At 34.7% G+C, this 21,701-nt stretch overlaps 1 protein-coding gene across 1 annotated transcript; it reads right to left on the bottom strand.

The window, feature by feature from the left end:
- Positions 1–5,140: 5,140 nt before the first annotated feature.
- Positions 5,141–18,452, bottom strand: LOC136824784 (leucine-rich repeat-containing protein 59-like). Its single transcript, XM_067080759.1, has 7 exons — positions 18,288–18,452; positions 11,137–11,196; positions 10,619–10,882; positions 6,735–6,807; positions 6,416–6,538; positions 5,747–5,782; positions 5,141–5,320 (listed from the first exon to the last, which is right to left on the bottom strand). The coding sequence occupies exons 1-7, from the start codon at positions 18,390–18,392 to the stop codon at positions 5,148–5,150; spliced, it is 834 nt and encodes a 277-aa protein (XP_066936860.1). The 5' UTR covers positions 18,393–18,452; the 3' UTR covers positions 5,141–5,147.
- Between the last annotated feature and the right edge of the window lie 3,249 nt (positions 18,453–21,701).

The raw sequence follows: 21,701 nt of genomic DNA, 5'->3' as shown, positions 1-21,701 counted from the left end.
CCTTAACAAGTGGAGGATTATCCTCTTTTTGTTTCAGAATTGTTCTGCGCCATGTACAATCTACAATCCTTACGGGGTTTAGCGGGGTGAGCGCAAGGAAGCGGACTGCATTCTCATACGAGAATGCAAATCGCTCTAGGGAGACCAGGCTATAAACCAGAACATAAAATATAAAAAACTAGACTTTCAAATAGTTTACAGCCTGGATATCCAGGCTAAATTTGTATCAGGGTGTCTACGGGACCTTGAAAATGAACCACCCAACCTTGAAAACCTTGAAAACTATCAATTTTCTTGGAAAAACCTTGAAAGCCTTGAAAAATCGTTAAAAACCTTGAAAAGCGCTTTTTCCTATTCAATATCATGAATAAGGCCGAGGTAAACGATTCCAACATTCCATCCAACATGCCATTTTCTCTCTGTTGGACGGAATGTTGGAATCGTTTACTCGAATGCAAAAATCGGAAAGGAAGAAAAAATTATGTTGGAAGAAGAAAAAAAGGGTTGGATGGGAGTTTGATCGCCATCAAACATTTTGTCCAACATTTACTTCTTTTTTTCGTGTTGGATCAGGTTGGATTCGTTTACTCAGCTCACATCCAACACTTGAAAGGAGGGAATGACGTCATTAGAAATAGAATCGAATGTTTTTTGTCAAAAATTCGAAAAATCTCGTAACAAATTTAAAAAGATGGTAGAGAAGCTACTAGCTCGAATGTTTTTTTTTCGGAAAATAAACCAAGGGGGAGGGGCACTGAAATTAAGCGATCTATGAACCTATAAAGGTACGTTTTTCAGGCTTCCCAAAATGCACTATAAGTGTGTAAAAAATGAGAACCATTTTTTGCCTTGAAATAGATAAATAATTTTCTCGAGATTGGCTTATTAGTTTTTTCTGATTTTTGACACAAATATGCAAAATGGCAATGCCCAAAATGTGACGTAGCCCGATTTTCGAAAAAAAATTCATTTCCGGCCGAAAATGCCGGAAATATGCCGGAAAAACCGGTTTTTTGGCATTTTCTCAAGATTTCATCATTAGTTTTTTCTGATTCTTTGCACAAAGATGCGTATGAGCAATGCCCAAAACTTGGCCGAGTCCGATTTTTGAGAAAAAATCTCTTCCGGTCGAAAATGCCGGAAATCGCCGTTTTTGCAGATTTTCACCGCCGGAAATCGCCGTGTTTGCAGACTTTCATCGGACTTTTTCCTTATATTTCGTTGTTTTTTCACACAAAAACATTATTAATAGCAATGTCCACGATCAAGCATGGTTCAATTGTCAATAAAACTGTTTTTGAAGCCGGAATTTTATAAAAATCGCCGGAACAGCCGATTTTCGCCGGAAAAACGGTATTTCTTGAATTTCTTGAGCTGTACCTTATATCTTTTTATGAAATTTTGCACACTGATGCAAAATGTCAATACCTAAATTGTGACGGAGCCCGATTTTCGAAAAAATTTCATTTCCGGCCGAAAATACCGGAAATATGCCGGAAAAACTGTTTTTTTTGGCATCTTCTCGAGATTTTATCATTAGTTTTTTCTGATTTTTTGCTCAAAGATGCGTATTAACAATGCCCAAATCATGGCCGAGTCCGATTTTAGAGAAAAAAAATTTTCCGGAGGAAAATGCCTGAAATATGCCGGAAATCGCCGTTTTTCTAGATTTCCATTGGACTTTTCCCTTTTAATTGGTTGTTTTTTCATTCAAAAACATTATTAATAGCAATGCCCACCATCAAGCATGTTTCAATTGATTTTTGAAGCCGGAACTATTTTAAAAGTCGCAGGAACAACCTATTTTCGCCGGAAAAACAGTATTTCTAGAATTTTTCGAGCTGTACTTTATATTTTTTTATGAAATTTTGCACACTGATGCAATATGACAATACCTAAAATGTGACGGAGCCTGATTTTCGAAAAACATTTTTTTCCGGCCGAAAATGCCGGAAATATGCCGGAAAAACCGGTTTTTTGACATTTTCTCGAATTTTCATTTCTAGTTTTTTCTGTTTTTCGCAGAAAGATGCATATTCGCAATGCTCAAAACATGACCGAGTTCGATTTTTTGAGAAAAAAATTTTTTCGGCCGAAAATGCCGGAAATCGCCGTTTTTGCAAATTTTCATTGGACTTTTTCCTAACATTTCTTTGTTTTTTCCCACCATCAAGCATGATTCGATTGTCAATAAAACTGATTTCTGCAACCGGAACTTTCTACATCTTTTTTCCCTTCTCCCCTTCCCTCTCCCCTTCCCTCTCCCCATCCCTCTCCCCATCAACAAACAATGATGAAATTTAACGCGTTATGGCTTTTCGCTAAACATTATATTTTCTAACGGATTGTTTCCGTTTTTCTCCTTATTGCTATCTAACTTTCATCATCAGGTAGGTCCATCCAGCATCTAGCTTGTTATTACTAGGCTTTTCTCATTCATTACCGCGTATACTAATTTTGGTATTTCAGATTTTATTGTTATACAGGTGAGCAAAAACGTGGTGAGACAAAAACATGCTTGTTATCAGTGCCATATAGAAATTCTAAAACTTTGTCCTTTTATCTTAATAAGTTTTTTTACGACATCCCTGAAGACATTCTATCATAGTTTCATAGTTTCGGATTTTGATGAAACCCAGGCAAGGGGGGAGTATTAAAAGCTTGAAATTCCAAAGATGGGGGTCTTCCTACGTAAAGGTAGCTTTTTTGAAAAAGTTTGCCTGCGGGGCTTCAAAGTTGCCTTTAAATAATGGGTCAAAGTCATTGCATTAAGGGGGTGTTACTAAAACTTCTTTAGAATTTCCTAAGAGGGTTTGAATTTTCAAACGTATTTCCTAAGGGAGGATACCCCGGGTGGTCGATTTCTAAACAACGGCATGCGCCGCCAAAAAAATGGCTTTTAAAATCGAACTCCTACAGTGCAGCTCTTGAGCAGTGAAAAGGTATGCTTTCACCTTTTTAAATAACGTTTCTGACCCTTACAGTGTAGTTTGTTTTGATTTCATATCTTATTTTGCTGAAGCCGTCCAAAAATGAGCCTGAAATGTTAACATAATGCGCAAAACAATTCAAAATGGGTGCAAATCAAAACTATAAAGATACATTAGATTTTGACTGCCAGACTTTAATTTATCAGTCCCCAGTGAAAAGAAGACCCTCTATCAAAAGTACACCCTTACAGTGCCCCCCCCCCGGGTGGATACATATTGATGAGGAAGTGGTCTTCCTACCTTAAGGGGGTCTTCCTGCCTAAGAAGGGGTGGTCTTGACCCCTCTAGAAACTGATGTGATGTCTATCAAATATATCAAATGTATGACGAGGTTTCCAGCGCAACTATCAAAAGAGAAATATAATTTCTACTAGTACTATCGTACAAATCTTGAGAGTCGTGCCAAATGATTATTAAAGAACCTTGAAAAGTACCAAATCTTTTACCAAAAAAACTTGTAAAATCTCGGAACGAGTAAAATATCGAGTATTGCACGAGAAGTCATGTGATAACTAATTTATTGTCGACTCAAAAAAATTGTCCTGATATAAATTTCTTTTTGTTTTTGTTTTAAAACTTACTTCCGCCTTGCTTCTTTCTTCTGTGTAGTTTCGAATGTTTTTATTCGAAAATCTAATTTGAACGTTAGATTCGAACAAAAATCATTCGATATGTTCCCGCCGAAAATATTCACACAAAAACAAAACAGAGAAGCATTTTTCGATCATTTTCGATCCAGAAGTTTTGTTTTGAAGAGTTGCAGATTGAAAGTTTCTAGATTGATAATTCAAAATGTAGATGGTGTACAGTATTGTTTCGATAGAGAAGAAACCGCCTTATCATTCAGTCTTTTTCTATGTTTTTGTTTCGATACATGAAAAAGAATAGCAGAGGAAAGGAGTCCCATGATGGAAATGTATCGGGAAATGTATGCTTGTAATAATGGTTAAACCAGTTAAAGAGCAACATTTTTTCAAGAGCAAAACAATTTGGATATTTTCTTGATTATCGTCAAGCTTTAAATGTTTTAAATGTTTCGAATTTTAGAAGGAAGATGTAATGATTGTTGAGTTAAAGATTCAAGGACGTACCTCGTCAAGAACGAGAATTAGGAGAGAACTTTTATAAAAATCACTCGTCATTTGGTTTAATACAAGATATTTCACTTCCCTTGCTATGTTATGAGAAATCTTATTGGCAAACATTCAAGAATTTCAAGTTTTTTTGTATGCATTGATAAAAAACTGTTTGGTTATCACATGGACGAATTTTATACCAAAAGCTGAAAATATTTGGGTGGTCTCAAATAGTTTTATAATTTCTTAATTCATCAGATTTGATTTTAGTGTTTTTTATGGAAGAACTCCAAAGTAAAAGTTAATCTGAAAATATTTTTGTGGCGTTTTTCCCTTTGACTCCCAAGTCAGTTTCTCCGAAAGTCAGTGTTCTTTTCGGCTGTTTTGTTTTGATTTTTCTCCTGCCGCTTACCCAGTTCCCCAAAAGTCAACGCAGTCATATTTCCATACTAGAGAAATATGAAATATCGCAAATATCTCGATGCTCTCGACCAATCAAAACGCTGATATTTTTTTTTGGTCGTCAATATGAATTCTCGTGCAATACTCGAGATTTCAATCGTTCCGAGATTTTACTGATATTTTTCCTCGCTTAAAGGCTCGGAAAAATATTACAGAAAAATCTCGGAACTCGTAAAATATTTCTCGAAGTCATGTGAAAACTAATTTAATGTAGACTCAAAAAAATATCAGCGCTTTGATCTTATTATCTTATATATTTTTTTGGGTCGGCAATAATATTGTTTTTTTCTGATTCTCTCAAGAATTACGTTTTTATTTTTTTTTATTTTGAGTTTGATTTCTTTATTCTTCTGATTTTTTTCTCCGAAAATATTTACGTCTAAACTCTAAAAGCACATCTATTTTCAAATTTTGACAAAATGATCGATACAGGGTTCCTATTCGTAACATGTAATTCTTTTTTAATCTATCGATGATTTTTTCATTTCACCCTTCGTCCTTCTTTTATAAAGCATTTTTTGGTAACATTTTATCACTTTTCCATTAAAAAAATCCAAAAATGAGACTAAACATTTCTTTTGACAGGCGAAAGCATGAAATAAAAGCTAAAGCTTTTACATTATAATTCTTCAAATCTTTTTCTAGAAAAACCTTTGTACAACTCAGAAAAAAATATCCTAATTTGAACAGCATCTTTATGGAGAAGAACAAAAGCGATACCGGTAGCAATCAATATGAGAAATATGACGAGGTAGAACCAACTACCACATGAGCCGTTGGAATCTATTGTCTCTGAAATACGAAAAGATGAACAATTGAATTTAAAAACTTCAAAAAATGGACAAAGAATAGCCTACGTCATATCTTCTTTCGTTATTTGTGTAAAACTCCTATTCTTCGAGAAAGCACACTTTCCTAGATTTGAAAATCCAATTTTTCAGTTTACATTCCATGTGCAAAGGTTTTAGTGAAACAATAGAGCGTTTTCGAACCTGAGCTAGTCATCTGGGCCCGGTTGTTCAAAAGTGGATTAGTGGCCGATTAGCTTAATTCTCGATTAAATCTCGATTAGCGCCGATTAACGCAGAACCATCGGTTGTTCGAAAAAAATTAGGCTTAAATCTGGATTAAATCCCGATTAAATTGGCCAAATTGGATTAAGTTTTAGATAACTTCTTTCAACTTCGTTTGTGAGCAATTCATGAAAAAGGCTATTACCTTTTACACTTGAAGAATCTTTTGATGTAGTTTGTTCTGAAAAGAAAAAGAAACACATGAAAACATTGAAGGAACCAGAAAAATAGTCCGAGTTATAGAGTGAACATATAACATTTTTGCTCAAATTTTGTGAGGCAGCTCCACGTAACATTTTTTGGAGCATAGAATAAATTCTTTGCCATTTGCTAGAATCGTGTATTTTAGAGACCGGCCAAAAATTACCCTTTTTACCAAAATCATTCGTGGGTATCTAGGGATCAGAAACTGTTACTGACTTGAAATTTTGACAAGTATTAGGTGTTGATAAGACAAGCTTACAAGCAAAATTTAGTTATAGTTTAGTGTTATAGACTGAAAGTGACCATTTTAGGTAAAAAACGGACCGGTCTGTCAAAACTTCAAGATCATAGCACTTGTCAATCCCACCTCCTAGTAAAAAATTAGCAAGATGCTCGAAGGGTTAACACAATTTTTTGAATATTTGGCAGTCCAATAAAGGGGAGCTTATTAAATTGACGAACGTCAAAATAGGAAGCGCTAAGTGTAATTAAATATGCAGTACTGTAATTAAATTTCAGTTTATCACAGTCCACAACTGGTGTAGACTAAAACGTCATGTAAAAGTGGAGGTGTTACAATTAAACGTTGAAAAGATTGAGCTTTCCGTACTTTGATCTTGATGTTGTGTAGTGGTCGCTTTCTTCCTCTTTTCTTCTTCGAGCCTTTGTTTCTTTTCTTCTTTTCTCTTCAGCTTCATCTGCTCTTCTTCTTTACGTAGTTTGTTTAATCTATCTAAAGAGAAATGTGGCACAAATTTGAGAAATTCTATATTGTTAATTTTGCTTTCTCGGCATAAGAGGCAGGTGCTTTTTCTTTATCATAACTAAACAAATCTTTAACAAATGAAGGTTTTGAGGCAGGATTTTTTTACGAAGACGGAGAAAATGACACAAGCCAGCTCGATAAGAAATTGAAGACAAAGACTCACTTTGCTCTCGTTTGAGCTCCTTTTCTTTTTGCAGCATTTTCTCCTTGTACACATTGTTGTAGTAGGAAACGACCTAAAATCAAATAGAAGATCGGTAAACGAAGCAACATTTAAGATATTTTCTAAAGACCATTGATTATAGGTTTACATATAATCATGGAAATTTGAATACTTAATAAAATTAGTACCCAGAAAAAATCTTGACTCAATGTAGGCTTGAGTACAGTACATTCACAAAACATTGAACGTTGGTATCCTACTACGTTGGTTTCCTACTACTATAGACTCCGGAAAACTTTGTCTTGACATGTTCTATCTGTAAAGCTTAATCTATTCATACCTTATCGAACAAAAAAGTAAGGTTCATTACTGAGACACTCCTCATTAACTGTATTTAATGATATCTGGAGTATCAAAAATATATGCCAAGTGACACGCCAGTTAAGATCAAAATCGATAAAAATCAACCAAGCCCGAAGGGCTAGACACGAAACTCCTGGATGAAGCCACTTATCTCCCATCCTAAACCCGTGACCCACGTTGTTTTCAAGGAAACGCTGTATTGAAAATAAAACATATCGCCAGATTTCGAAAAACACACAGCGCGATAACAAAGAAAATACCAGATTTAATCCGTCATTCTAGATACTTTATCGGGGAAAAAATTGCGGGGTTTTAATTAGTCGGGAAAAAATTTCGTCACCTAGAGGCATTTTCGTCACTTTTCCCCGACCAAATTTTCAAATTCGTCACTTTTCCCCGACCAAATTTACAACTTAGTCATTTCCACCCGACTAAATTGTCCAAATGAAATGGTTTCCTTCACTACAATCCGTGCCATAATATATTTGCACTTTTGGCTAATTTACCATTTTTCGAAAATTGAAGTTCGAGCGAGAATGTCAATTTTAGGCCCTCAACTTGATTTCATCGATTATTTCGATCTGGGAGGGATTTATTGGTTTCTAGGCTATATTTCAAGCCCTACTGGACCATTTTTGAACTTTTGGATCCTCAGATCCTAAGGTCTTAAGTCTAGCGTTAAAACTCTGAGTTAAAAACTCAGAGTTAAAAACTCAGAGTTAAAAACTCAGAGTTAAAAACTCAGAGTTAAAAACTCAGAGTTAAAACTCAGAGTTAAAAACTCAGAGTTAAAAACTCAGAGTTAAAAACTCAGAGTTAAAAACTCAGAGTTAAAAACTCAGAGTTAAAAACTCAGAGTTAAAAACTCAGAGTTAAAAACTCAGAGTTAAAAACTTTAGAGCACTTACAAATCGATTGTGGTTTCAAAACACCCCGGTGAATTTCCCTTTTGTGCCAAGTATTTTGTCCTTGATTGTAGCTCGAAGATAGATCTTGTAATTCGACGTTTAAAGCACTAGTTTCGGTTACTGCGTAGAAAATTTTGATTTGAATTTTGGTTGGGGGGGGGGTCGAGTAAAAGTTTTGGTCGAGGATAAAAAAATCGGGTAAAGGTTTTGGTCGGGTGATAAAATGTCGGGTATAAATTTCGTCGGGGAAAATTTTCCTCACCCCCTCAAAATTTTCGTCACTTTCCCCCGACAAGGTATGGCGCAAATCTTGAGTCTTTACTTTTTCTTGCTTGAGAAAGGTGGAAGATTCATCTCTAGGCCCTTCGGGGCTTAAAATTCAATGAACCTGATACTATGCCATTTTGAGGATCTCTCCTGCACTCTACGAACTGAACATTTCTTTGTGATTAAAGACTGCCTCTAACTGGATTTCTATTTCTAAAAAGAATCCACTTTTTTAGACAAAAACGCTTGGGTATCGGAAAGCATTCCGATGAGGATGGAAAATGGAAAACTATTTCAATGAGTAAAAAACCGTTGTGGATTTTAACATTTTAACAGTTAAAAGACAATCCACTAATAGTCTGTCTCTTTTTCCTTCCGATTTATGGCTTCTTTCAGAGTTATGATAGAAAAATATTCCGTTACATCATGTAATAAATTGCCTTTAATCTGAACGGTTTTTCTTTTAACAGCAAGAATTTTATCAGTGTTAAGGAAACAATATCAGTGTTGTAAATCACTGACCTCAGAGCGGTGTTATTCTAATAATGTTTTATTTTTATCCTTGTATATACGTTTTCAAGAAGATTCAAACAAGCATGGAAAATGTTTAGCCCATTAATTTGTAAAATCTCATTATAAGCAATTAGCGTAAGAGCAAAAAATTCCTCTCCGTACATGTCAAAAAACAAGTAAAGTGAAGCCCAAAGGGTTGTGTTAAAAAATTTCCTTGTCAAGTCAAGGTAACTTTGAAAATTAAGGAAAATAATTAGACAAAGACTACCACGCGCTCGAATTTTCTCGTAAAACAGGCAAGTGAAATAAGAATAATGCATTTTATTTATTAACAAATATTGATGATTACTTATTGGCATAGCACTGACGTTAACAAAGCTTTGTTGAGGCCAGCCAGGATGACATTTCACAATCAGTGCAATCACCATGTTCATTCCATGGTAATATTTCGTAAATTTTATGAAAGGAAAGAAAAACGGGTATGGATGTCCTATGGAGTTTGTATGAAAATCTTAATAAAACAAGCAGATGAGAATCCTTTATTAAAGTATCAAAAATCATGTTTAAAAAAATTGAGTTCAAACAAGTTCAAACACGCTCAATAATCATTCTTTGAATTGGCGATTACTTTTTCAAAATAGTTTTAATGAAATCTGATTGATTAAGAAAAAAGAAAAAAAAAGATATTTTTCCACCGGTTTACTCGAGCAGTTTTTCGAGAATAAACATGCTGAGAACCTCACCATGTTCTCTACAGCGGGTTCCATTTGGTGAAAACAGTAATTTTTAGCTAGATCTCAAACAACAAGCTAAATGAGGATAGTTTTGAGAAAGCTGAAATTTGCAAAAAATCATGCCAACCATTACCTGAAGCTGAGAGAAATAACGATTTTCAAAATGGAATAAAGGCGAATAGGAAAAATCGTTTTGCTTTGGGTGATGGCATTAAAAATAACATTTACGAGATGCTTTATGTACTTAATGACTAATGTGATGAATATTTTTTCTAAATGTCACTTTGAAATGTTTGTTTTCTATATAATCAACGTGATGATATGGTATAAGTAGGAAGTTTATGAAACAATGTTGTTTCTAACTACAAACTGGCATCATTCTCGTCACAATAATCATGTTAAATAAATAAAAATGAAAGCATGACCACTTGTAACAGAGAAGGGTTGGCACTGACATGGCATGATCTGTTTAAAGTTTACTCAACATGAAATAGCAAGTAAAGCAGCGACAGGGCGAAGTATGATCAAAATTATTCCTTAAACGTCTACCCTTTGTTGAGAAAAAAATCTCATCGTTAGTGATACAAAGTGTTTATTATACGTAGATATGACTAAATGCCAAAAATAGTGTTTCGAATTTTTTAAGGGGAAAGTCATTTCCTTGAGTGTCCGACCGTCAAAATGTCATTAAGGAAACCATCCATCATATTATGACAAATCCTATACGTCAAACAAACTGATCTTGAGAAAAGATAAAAATTAAAAGACCAGAGCATGGATGTCTCACTTTTAAGATTTTAATAGAGAGTCAATTCGTAGCTATTATAATGAATTTGCTCCGAGAAAGTCATTAAATAAATCATCTTCCTTATCACTTAACCTTGTATTAGAATCAATCAAGTGAAATGTAATTTGTCTGATATAATTTTTAGTGAGAACAATCAGCCAGGACCGTGGTCAGGGAAATTATTTTGTCAAGCAACGATTAATAGCTCACCCACAAACCGTTTAAAAAAGAGAAAACCATTAAACTGGATAGAATAATAAATTAAACACGATAAAATGACATTGAAATGTTCGATCAATTAACATAACTTACATTTCTTGCACAACTTTGACATTCGATAGGTTTTAGGCAGTCTCCAACAATTGTTTGCAATCGCTCTTGAATGGGATTCGCCTTAAGATCTAACCAACTCAAGCTTTTTAGCTTGTGGAAGCTTATTGGTAATTCTTCGAGATGATTTTGAAACAAATCTAATCTTTTCAACTTCCCTAGATTTCCAAAATTACTAGGAAGCTCGGTAAGGGCATTTTTACTCAAATCGATTTGAACAAGATGGTCAAGTCGGCTAAATGAATCCTGAAAATAAAATATCAAATATATTTTTGGATGTTTCGACCAATGTCATCGACTGAAAAAGAGGGTTTAAAAATAAATCTGAAAAGTAACTATTATTGAATCTTTCCAAATTAAAAATATCATGATCCTATATCAAACCATCCAAAGGTATAGACAATGAAGCTCAACTAGTAGCAGAGTTAGTTAACTTGAGTATGAGTAGTGATGGTAAAAGGGCACAAATACAAGTCAAAACAGTCTCGGAATTCACCTACAGGTATTGAGTTTATCTTATTGCATGATAGATCCAAAACTGTAACTTTAGTGAACGGAAGCTAAAATTGAAAAAAAAGATGAAACAGTCAAAAATTTCCCAGTTAGAAGATATAAAGCACTTTTGTTTTCTTAATTGTGAGAACTTAATCAGCATAAAGTTCTTGATGGACTTGTACAAAAAGTACAACACTTTAACAAGCAAGATTTTTTCCTGAATAATTTTTCTTATCTTTGGTCTAGTAAATTGTAGGAGTCCTGTCAAGGAAATTTTGAATCCGCGGTTATGCATTTCAATTTCAAAATTCTTGTAAGATATCTTTTCTTGTATTTTATTATTTAGAAGGTAAACAAGAACCTCTGACTATTTCAAGTTAATCAAGTAATAATGCAACAGCCAGGCAAATTTGAGAGTAAAATTAACTTTCTTTTAAAATGAATAGAAATAAAAATTGTTTCAAGTCTATTTTGATTATTTGGGAAGATTACTTAAAGAGAGGTGCTATACCTGGTGGACTTTCAAGGTAAGATAAATGACCAAAGGTGTAACCCTTAAGGGTACGCTTCAAGGCTTCCCAAGGGAAAGGTTAGAAAAGAGTAAATGCAGTGCTGCAAATAAGGAATCATCAGTTGGCTGGTAATTTTGGGAACTGAGAATAATTTGAGCAGGGGATTTGGGGCGCTCTGATTAAACACCCGTTTTCATTTAAAAAGGGAGCTAAAGAAATGTAATATGATTTAAAATTAGGAAAGAAGCTTATAACAAGCCTTCAAATTTTAACCAGAAGAAATGAAAAAGTAAGCTTCAGAATGACCGTTAGGAACTACAAAATGTCCTGCACTGAAAAAAAATTGGACACTATCTTTATAAGAGTCGGTACATTTTTGCTGAGGTTCGACTGTTCTTATTTTTTTGCCACTTTGTTCCAAATCTATGCCCATTTTTATATGACATTTAGCAATTTTAGGCTCAGCTTTGTTCTAAAGTTGAACTTATCTTACGGCATTAACAAATAAGACTTTAACAACCTCTTTTTTCAGAATATCTATAAAAGTACCAGTTGAGCTAAGCGTTTTAGAAAAGCAGAATATTTCAATTTTTTGGAAATATACTACCTTTTTGAATTATAAGCAAAAATTACTTTCAAAGCCTGCTTTCATACCGGGTGTCCCAGAAAAAAGTCCCGTTATTTGAAGTGAATGTTCTCGCATTTTATGAACTGTTAAAGAATCAATACATTTGCATTGAAAAGAGATAAACTTAAATTTTGAGGGGTCATTTGTTAAATTTGGTCAACTAGATAAAGGGCTATGGCCTAAATGCTAAAACATTACTTTTCAAAAAAGTTTAAAAAATACGAAAATGAGGGTATTAAATCTTATTCTTCTTTTATCAATATATTAACGATCAAAGTCCCTTTGTCCTATTCGTGGCCAGATTCCAAGAAAGGTGGTCAACAATCGAGGGGACGTTGAGGGGATGTTGAGGGGATGTTGAGTGGCCCCTCAGTTTGCCTGATCTGTGGGGTTACACGAAACAAGAAATCTGGGATCAACTTACAAATTTGCAATCCCAACCCTTGATCAATTGAAAGATTCAATCAGAAATGTTGCAGGTAAGGCCGACCCTAAAAATTTTTTCTTTCCCGGTCCACCGGGTGACGAAAAAAAAAGTCATGCGGGCGGCCAGGAAAATTTTTTTTTTGGTCCTTTTCATGATTTCTAATAAAAAAAAATAGGAAGAAAAAAATCATCTCTCTGGTTGTTAGTGTTGTCCCACATTCTGTCTTTATATTTTTTCTCTCTTTCACTGAAAGAAATGTGTTGCTATTAATTGCAAAAAGCTGTACTTTGTGATTTTTTTTTCTAAGAATCAACTAACTTTTCATTCTAATAAATTGATTTAATATGTATAACACTATTTATTTGATCTTTAACGTCCAGAAAGCATGCTAGATAAACAAACTTTTTGAAGAGTGTTATATAAATATAGGTACGGTGTAACAGTTTGAATGAGTCATGAGTAAAGCTTTTTAAGAAAGTTTCATCTGTTATCTTTTTGGTTCTTATGAAAAAAAATGCGGCCAAGTGACAACGAAAAAAAATTTCACCCGACCGGTGGACCGGAAACTTTTTTTCTTTTAGGGTCGGCCTAATCTCAACCCTTTAATGATTCGAAACACCTTTGCAGGAATGGTTAATTGTGTAAGTAAGTGCTTTGGTGAAAGTTGAAATACATTTCCTGATGAATAAAAAAACAATAGTGTCTTGTCATACAATAAATTTAATATTCTCATTTTTCCTCTTTTTTCGACTTTTTTGAAAGTAATGTTTTGCATTTAGACTAAACTTTTGATCTAGGTGACCAAATTTAACAAACGACCCCTCAAAATTTAAGTTTATCCTTCTTCTTTCTAATTTTTCATGTTGAAAATGATTCTTGATATGCAGCTTTGACACGATTTTCTGTTTTCATTTGAGAAATGACAGAAAAGTCATGTTGATGCAAGCAATTAAGAAAAGTGAGCAAAAAAGGTCAAAGATTGCTGTTAAGAAAGAGGGATAATTATTGTTCACTAAACTTGTTGATTTTCAAAACTAGTAACTGAGTTAGCGAGTTTCAAGACCTTTGAAGTTGGGTAACTTGCATCAGTAGAGGGAAACTTGCATAGCCATCAAATGCCTGACCAATCAAAGCAGCAAAATTCCAAAACAAATGAATACAGCTGCGCTCGAAGCTCTACTCTACCATTTTAGGATCTTATATTTGCTACGCGAGTATTTTTGGAGAGTTACTCGCAGACAGAATCGCAGGTGAATACACGTCTTTTTTTTTAAGAAATGCCTAAAAACTAAGAAACATCTAAGAAACATGCTGAGGCTGAAAATGAGAAAATAACATTTTTTAATTGGGTTTTTAATAAGAACCTTCCAATCAAGGCTAATTATGTCAAAAAGTTTAGAAACATGTAAGAAACATTTAAGGCTCAAAAGGCCGATTTCTTAAGAAACATTGAGGCTGCTTGGTAAAACTAGTTTCTTAAAAAAAAAAGACGTGTAAAGCAGCCTGGTTTGATAAAAAAAATCATGCAAGATCATAAATTTCAAGATGGCGAAAATTTAGAGTTTCTCCATGGATGCTGGACGTGTAACCCCAATTTTTATAATGATATTAAAACGTAATTATACATAATATAACTTTTTAAGTCAAATTTCAATTTTTTTTAACCATTACTGTACATATGATTAGTGTGTAAGCACGAAACGAGGGCCAAAACAAAGGCTTGTGTGAATTGTGTCAATCTTAGAGGTAGAAATTACCCCCGACAGCTTTAACTTGGGACAATTGGTCGAAACATGGGATTGTTGATATCTTACCTGTATTATCATTTACTGTTTTAAATCTCTTTGACAACAAGTTTGTTTTGATACTTTGACTAAGTTTATCAATCAAACTTTCACCATCCCATAATCACAACCAAATTATTTTTAAGGCATTTTAAAAGTATAGTTTCTTTATTATTATATGTTGAACCGCCAGGGGAGGAAAAGAATTTTCCAATTACATAACTTTAAATTTTTCGGCTTGCTAACAGGCTAATTCCCAGAGGAATTCAGACTGTAAACCTGATTGGTTAGTTTCAGAATATCTTCATAATGGCAGATAATTTAGTACTGTTCACTGCGGAAAGGTTGTATGAATTTTTTGGTGTCAGTTCAGTGTTATTTTGTTAGGTGATGGCTTGTTGAAACTGACAAGAAAAACGTAAACAGATATCGTCAACTGCTCTAACTTGGGACTATCTGACAAAACATGGGACGGCAATTCGGCCACCATTTCACCAAACCTTCTAAAGTCATTTGATTTGAGTAAATGAACGGCGTATTAAAAAATACACGATTTCTCTTTTGTACCAATAGGCTTTTAAATCAAAATATGAAAAAAATCTGTGATGGAACACACGCGAGTGTCTGTGTACTCTAAGAGGAACGAAGAAGTATGATTAATAAACTTGGTGGAGTTATCAAAACAAATTTGTTGTCAAAGAGATTTAAAAGTAAGTGAAAATACAGGCCAGATAGAGGGGGGTGCCCAGTGCACGACAGCAAAGTTATTTTTCTCTTTTCTCACTTACTTTTGGTTTTTACATAAATCCTTTTTGACCATCTCGTAAACAAGCTTGAAGTCCTTCTTTCAGTTTGTTTTCACTTTATTTGAAGGCTTCTTCTTGGAATAATAAGTCGTTAAAGCGAGCGCTATTCGGACCCAGTCCGCGAACGAGGAACCAATGCGCGAACGACCTTTTAAAAGAAAAAATTAGAACTCCGCTCGCAGGTAATACTTTAACTCTCTTCCGAGATGATACAGGGGTATTTGAACTTTTCAAACCCATGCGCTTTTTCACCAAAAAAGCATCTTTTTTATAAGAACTTTAGCGTTTTACTAACCTGTTTATTTTTGTAAATATTTTCTTGTCATCCATTTTTTTGTTTTCTTTTTCAAGTATTTTGCTCATCGAAAAGTGCGGCAATGTAGTGTCTTCTTTCTTAATTGAGATCGCCAGTGCTTTCGAATGTTTTGACGTTGCAATGTCTTCATTTTGAATATGGTGTTTGGATCGTTCGCAGACTTGGAACCTTTTTTATATCAACTACTGGTGATATGTTTCTATTGATTTTGAATTAATGAGCTAACATGTTTCAAGGCTGCAATCAAAAATATGTTTACAAATATTTACAAGAAAACCCGATTCGGAAAGTCGGTAAAAATGTCAGGTTTTTTTGGGCGCTGTTCGCAGGTTCGGATCTTTCCCATAAAGGCGGGCACGGGCGAACGGAGCATGTCTTTGAATCATTATTTATTCTTTGTTTACTTAACCCACATTGAGTACCGTTCAAGTTTTTTCATGTACCCTTATTGAAAATTTCATGTCAAAATTCAGCAACACGGTAGGGCCAATATCCTGGGGGCCAAAAATAAGGGCCGCTTTAAGGTTAACACATGCGCGCGCACATTTAGTTTGGCAAATTAAAGATGGCGGCATAAGATTCATGTTGATTGCCGACTTGATTCATCGGGATTTACTAGATCTTAAAAATCCGACAAAATTTACTACCGACCGACCGACCGACCGACTGGATTTGAAGATGTTTTAGGACCCGAATGGACCATATTTTTGATTGCCGCCCAATGAAATTTTGTGTGATGGAAGATAACAGGTTTTTAAAAGAGGAAAGTCATTTTCAGAACTTTTCTTCTGCAAATTTTCTTATAAAAAACATTTCCTCTCGCAATCAGCCATGTTTACAAAAATCCCAAATTTCGTGATTTTTTTACTTGGTTTGGTTCAAAATCGGTTTGGTGTTGTTCTACGTACCGTGAGATTGGGTAACTTGCATCAGTGGAGGCTAACATGCATAGCCCTCAAATGAATGACCTGGCTGGTCATCAATATACAAAATTAAATCAAAACAAAAATGGTAGAGTAGAGCTGCAAGCAGAGCTGCGTAGTTGTATTTTAATGACCAGCCAGGTCTTTCATTTGAGGGCTATGCATGTTCAGTTAGGAACATTTGGCGAGTTCCTGTACGCGGCTGCAATCAAAAAAATCATAACCACACTCATAAAAAAATTGTGTTTGTGTCTTTTTTTTACCGTTTTTTGCCTAGATGATATAGCAAACATAGTAAGTATAAGCAGACTGTGCCTTTAATTGGCTGTAAAAAAATTATGCGTCAGTAGAAATTTCTTCAACTTTCAACAATGATAGAACACACCTATTTTAAAAAAATTGACCAGCGCATTTTTCATCTTTCTACTTCTTCATCTTCCATGAAGCTCTCAAAGTTAAATAGAGTTAAGCACATTAAGATATTCTTATAATTGTGAAATGTCGTTCGCCCTTTTGCTACGGTGGAGTTTCTATTTCTATTTGGTTGAGTTGCAGGAGGCTTTAAGGCCTATTTTCGCAACTATAGACGCTTTCAATGAGCGCCCCGTCAGCACCTTGGACTGACTACCCAATTCCCCTCACATGGCATGGGTTGACCCGGGTGAAGGTTCATTCACTTGCCAAGTGAACCGCTGCGAGTGGGAATCGAACCTCAGTCGCCTGAGCAGTAACCAAGGTCAATGACCACTATACCGGAGTGCATGACGTAACTCGCGCGGCAACAAACTCGCCTTCTGTTGGCTGGTCATATTGGGCGTTTTGGAGTTACCACCCTCGAAGCAGAGGGCGCCTTCGTCATTCCGCAACTCTGTCCACCATTTTAAATGAGTTAACAATAGATCCAAAAGGGCGCCCTCATCAAGAAAGATCATTTGCTTTGGTCTCCGGCTTTGAGAAGTAGTAATGTTTTCGATTATTTCGATGGAAAATGGTAACAAACTTAAGTTTACAAGTGTCATTCAGTTTTTGCTGGCTGATAGAATGGCAGGATCCTGGATGGTTTCCCTAACTGATGTTAGCCTCCACTGATGCAAGTTACCCAATCTCACGGTAGTGCTCCGTTTATTTCAATTTTTGGGACAGATTGCTAGGGATAGTTTGAGGATTCTGCTGCACAAAGGAAGTTCTATAGAAGTTTGTTTTTGGTTGTTTCTTCAAGTTCAAAGACGCTTGTTCGTGCACTGGGGTCGTTCGTGCACTGTTGACCCCCCTCATCAACCAGTCCCATGTAATGTTTCGACCAATCGTCCCCAAGGCAAGTTAGAGCAGTTGACGGTATAGCTTTTTCTAACCAAGGATCTGAAGGATTGCAGCCACACTGAAAGTATTTTTAGGAATGGCAGTTGAAGTATTTTTTCTTATGAAGCTTTTTTGTCCATATGTATAGTATGTAGCCGTTTTGTATCTTTTTCGAAAAAAAAAAGGTTTTTCAGGTCCTTCCGTGTCCGCGCAAGCTTGGATCGTTCGGATTTTACATTCTTTTCTACAATTTTTTTTACACAGTACAGGAAATAGATCAAGAAAGATAACTACTAAAAGAAATTTTCCAGAGGTTATATTTGTATGACTTTTCTGGTTCAAAAAAATTCGGTCACAAACTAGACTGGTACTGGTTGCAACTGTCATTAAAAGAGAAAGTTTTTTTAAGGCTTTGTCCGGAACAAAAGCGTTAGAAAAATTCAACGAAAAAAAAAAATTACCAAATTCAGTACGGGTACTTTGGAGATCCCACAGAGACTGAGATCTAGTTCGTTTTCTTCAATTCTTGATTTAATTTTTTGTGTGGACCATTTTTCATCCGCCATATTTGTTGTTGTGTTTTTATTGATTATGCCGGCTAACGAAACGTTCGGTTACGAAAAATTATATTTCCCGCCAAGTCTGAACATTATGCAAATGAACTCGTCTCCGTTAAAAAAATGAAAACAATTAGAAAAGAAAACAAGCTATGGTTAAACTGACTAAAACAAAAAAACAAAAAATCAACTATTTTCAGATGCAATCGACATTTTAGGCACAACCATACATCGATCAAAATGTAAATTCTCTTTACCACATGAGAAGGAAAAAATTGCATTACAGCGTGGTATAAATGGATGAAACGCCTCCTTCATAACATCACAACGCATTGAAATCTTGCAGTACGGACGTCTCTGTTGTCGAAAAGTGAGTATCTTTACCATTATGCTTAGACGACAAACTACAAGTTTTCATCAACCAGGATTAAGATGTATTTTTTTTCTTTATATATCTTAATTTAACTTTTTCTTTACAGTTTGTTATCATCACTTCACGAAAACTAAAATGGCTGACAAACCAGACATCTCTGAAGTTTCAACTTTCGACAAAACAAAATTGAAGAAGACTGAAACTCAAGAAAAAAATACCTTACCTAGCAAAGAGAGTAAGTAAATTCTCGTTGTACGTTGTTTTCCAGAATGGGAAATATATTTCTGAGCGTTTTCTACTTTTAGTTTGTAATCTGAACTCTAAACTTTCCTCTCGTAAAGGGAAACGCCCACTTCCGCATGCTCGTGTCAAAATCAGTTGACTATCAAATTACAGCATTATGATAATCGTCTTTTTTCTCTTTAAGCTATCCAACAAGAGAAGACTTCGTAAAATGTTAAAAAGAAATTGTACAAATGTATTTTTTAATTTTGTTAATTTTATTACCCCACACAATAACATACCTTCAAGAGATATAATGGAATTGGAAGTTACCGAAATGTTTATAACAGGGCAGATGTGAGAATGTAATTTATGATATCTTTTACTGAAATAAAAATATTTGTAATAAACACAAAAGGTTTTAGCTCTTTTGATCTTCTTTCAGAAACAGAACAGAGGGTACTCTCAGAAAAATATTTTCACTTGGAAATCCTTTGAAATTTTGATAGAAGTTTAGAAATCATACGGTCAGAATTTAATGAAAATTTTAGCTTGAGAAAAGAGACATTTTGTATATTTTTGGAAAGCTCTTAAAATAATGTTTTTCAGCCAGAAACACCTGAGTCTAGCTAATGTTCTAGTTGGGGGGTTGGGGAATTGCTAGTTTCGAGTTGGGGAGTTCGTAAAACTTTACGGCGACCGAAAATTTTCTAATTTAAACTAATGTAGCCCGAAAGTACAAATTTCAAATTAGCAAGTACCAAACATATTATTGACTTTATGATCATGAAAATGGTAATGTGCTGGCTAGCAAAGCCAAAATACTTAGTACTGTTATGTCATTGTCATAATGCTGATAACATGACACGTTCTTGTAAAAATATTGACAAAATCTTTAAATACAATGATTGTCAAACAAATTCCCCAAAAAATATTGATCATACTGCAAGTGATGCTTATTGTATAAAAGTATATAAGTTGACAGTCATCTTAGCCTCAAAAAATATTGATCAAATTAACCTATTAGCCGGGGGAGGACGCTAATTAATTTTTCAAAAATTTTCCACCCAGGACATTCTTATTCCAACCCCCCGCTTATTGACTTTTGGGAAATTTTTTTTTGAAAGTTCCTTCTTTTACCCTAATTTTTCGGCCTCCTTTTCGAAAATTTTCCACCAAAAATTTATTTTTTCCGCCATCCGCCAAATTAAACTTTTTGAAAATATGATCTCTTTTTAGGTGGTTTTGCATTTTTTTTGCTGTTTTTACGCCATTTTAAGGATAAATTTTTCAGCAAACGCCAAATTAAGTTTTTTCGTCCATCCGCCAAATTAAATTCCCTCTAAAAAACTTTTTTGGCCGTCCGCCAAAATTTCTTGCTTTAAGGTACAACCTTAAAAGTTTGCTCAAGTAAAAAGTCAGGAGGTTTCATCAATTTGGGCTACAGTAATTGTAAGGGAGGTTAATTTTAAAATTTTAACATTAGACTTGAAGGTTTTGCTTTTAAGGTATGTGTGCACCTTTTTTCCGATTTTTTGTCAAAAAAAATTTTTTCAGTCAAAGTGGAAGAAAAGTTACTGGATTTCATTTTGGTAAAATCGCGATCTTAAAATCTTTTTTTTGATCCAGAGTTATAACCATTTAAATTTCAAAACAAAGCTCGTCTTATGATGGATTATTTACTCAAATAATTGTCTCTTTCGGAAACAACAAAGACAAAAGAGAGAGTTCAGCTGATGTTTATTCTCACCTCTAGTGAATAGTAATATTTTTGACACATTTCACTGATTACTCAACTAAACAGCAATCATCCCGTTAAAAATTTCAAATTGATGTAGAAAAAAACGAAATTTTACCACACCATACTACTTTTAACGAAGTTAAAGTCACCCATAGCATTTCTGAGCATTTTGATATCGACTTCATTCTTTTTTTATGAGATTCCCAAAAGATCAAACTTAAAAACTGTCTTGCGAAATAGCGTTTGCCTCGCGCACCGAAAACAATTAAAATGCTATGCTAGATCCTATCCATCGGCACGAAATTTAAAAAGTCAAATTTTTGCTTTATAGATCTGTGTTTATGCCCATGTTTTATATAAAGGTTAAGAGCCATACAGGGTGGGCTAAAAAAGGTGGCGAGACAAAAAAGTAATTCTTGAATAGCAATTGGTGCCATTGAGATTCCAAAACTTTGAAAGTTTCTCTTTGTCTTTTTACCACCTCCCTGATGACATTCTTTCTTCCACAGTTTCATAGTTTTTTATTCATATTTTGATGAAACCCAGATAGCCAGATAGGTGGAGTCCTAATGGAGTTTGAATTTCCTAAGAGAGGGGTTTCATAAAATCTTGTACAAAAAATTCAGAATTGTTTCTTTTTAGAAAAAATATCATGCGTCTCTATAAAATTACCTTTGGGTAATTAATGGGTCGAAATTATCTTTGGGTAATGGGTTGAGTGATGGGTCGAAGCCATTGCATAAAGGGGGGTCAGACTGAAGTTTCTATAGAATTTCCTAAGGGGGCGGGGTACCTAAGGCACTCCCCAATGGTCGCATGAGGTTCTGCCCCTTAACGTAAATGTTTTTTAGGTTTTTTCGAAGCATTTTGATATAGAAAATGAGATGGGGCATGGTCAGATGGTCCAACTTGCTCCATATTTGAAAAATTTCGAGAAAACCTCATTTTTGCCCCATTTTGATGACGTCACAAAAAGAAAATC

Source organism: Clytia hemisphaerica, unplaced genomic scaffold (genome assembly GCF_902728285.1).
Source record: "Clytia hemisphaerica strain Z4C2 unplaced genomic scaffold, Clytia hemisphaerica genome assembly, whole genome shotgun sequence".
NCBI lineage: Eukaryota > Metazoa > Cnidaria > Hydrozoa > Leptothecata > Clytiidae > Clytia > Clytia hemisphaerica.
This window is presented reverse-complemented; position numbering and strand designations above follow the sequence as displayed.

Coding starts and splice junctions, on each gene's coding strand:
- LOC136824784 (XM_067080759.1), bottom strand. CDS start 18,392: ATGGCGGATGAAAAATGGTCCACACAAAAAATTAAATCAAGAATTGAA. Junction 10,883..11,136: donor ATAAGATAAACTCAATACCT/GTAGGTGAATTC, acceptor TTTTATTTTCAG/GATTCATTTAGCCGACTTGA. Junction 5,321..5,746: donor AGATTCTTCAAGTGTAAAAG/GTAATAGCCTTT, acceptor TTCGTATTTCAG/AGACAATAGATTCCAACGGC.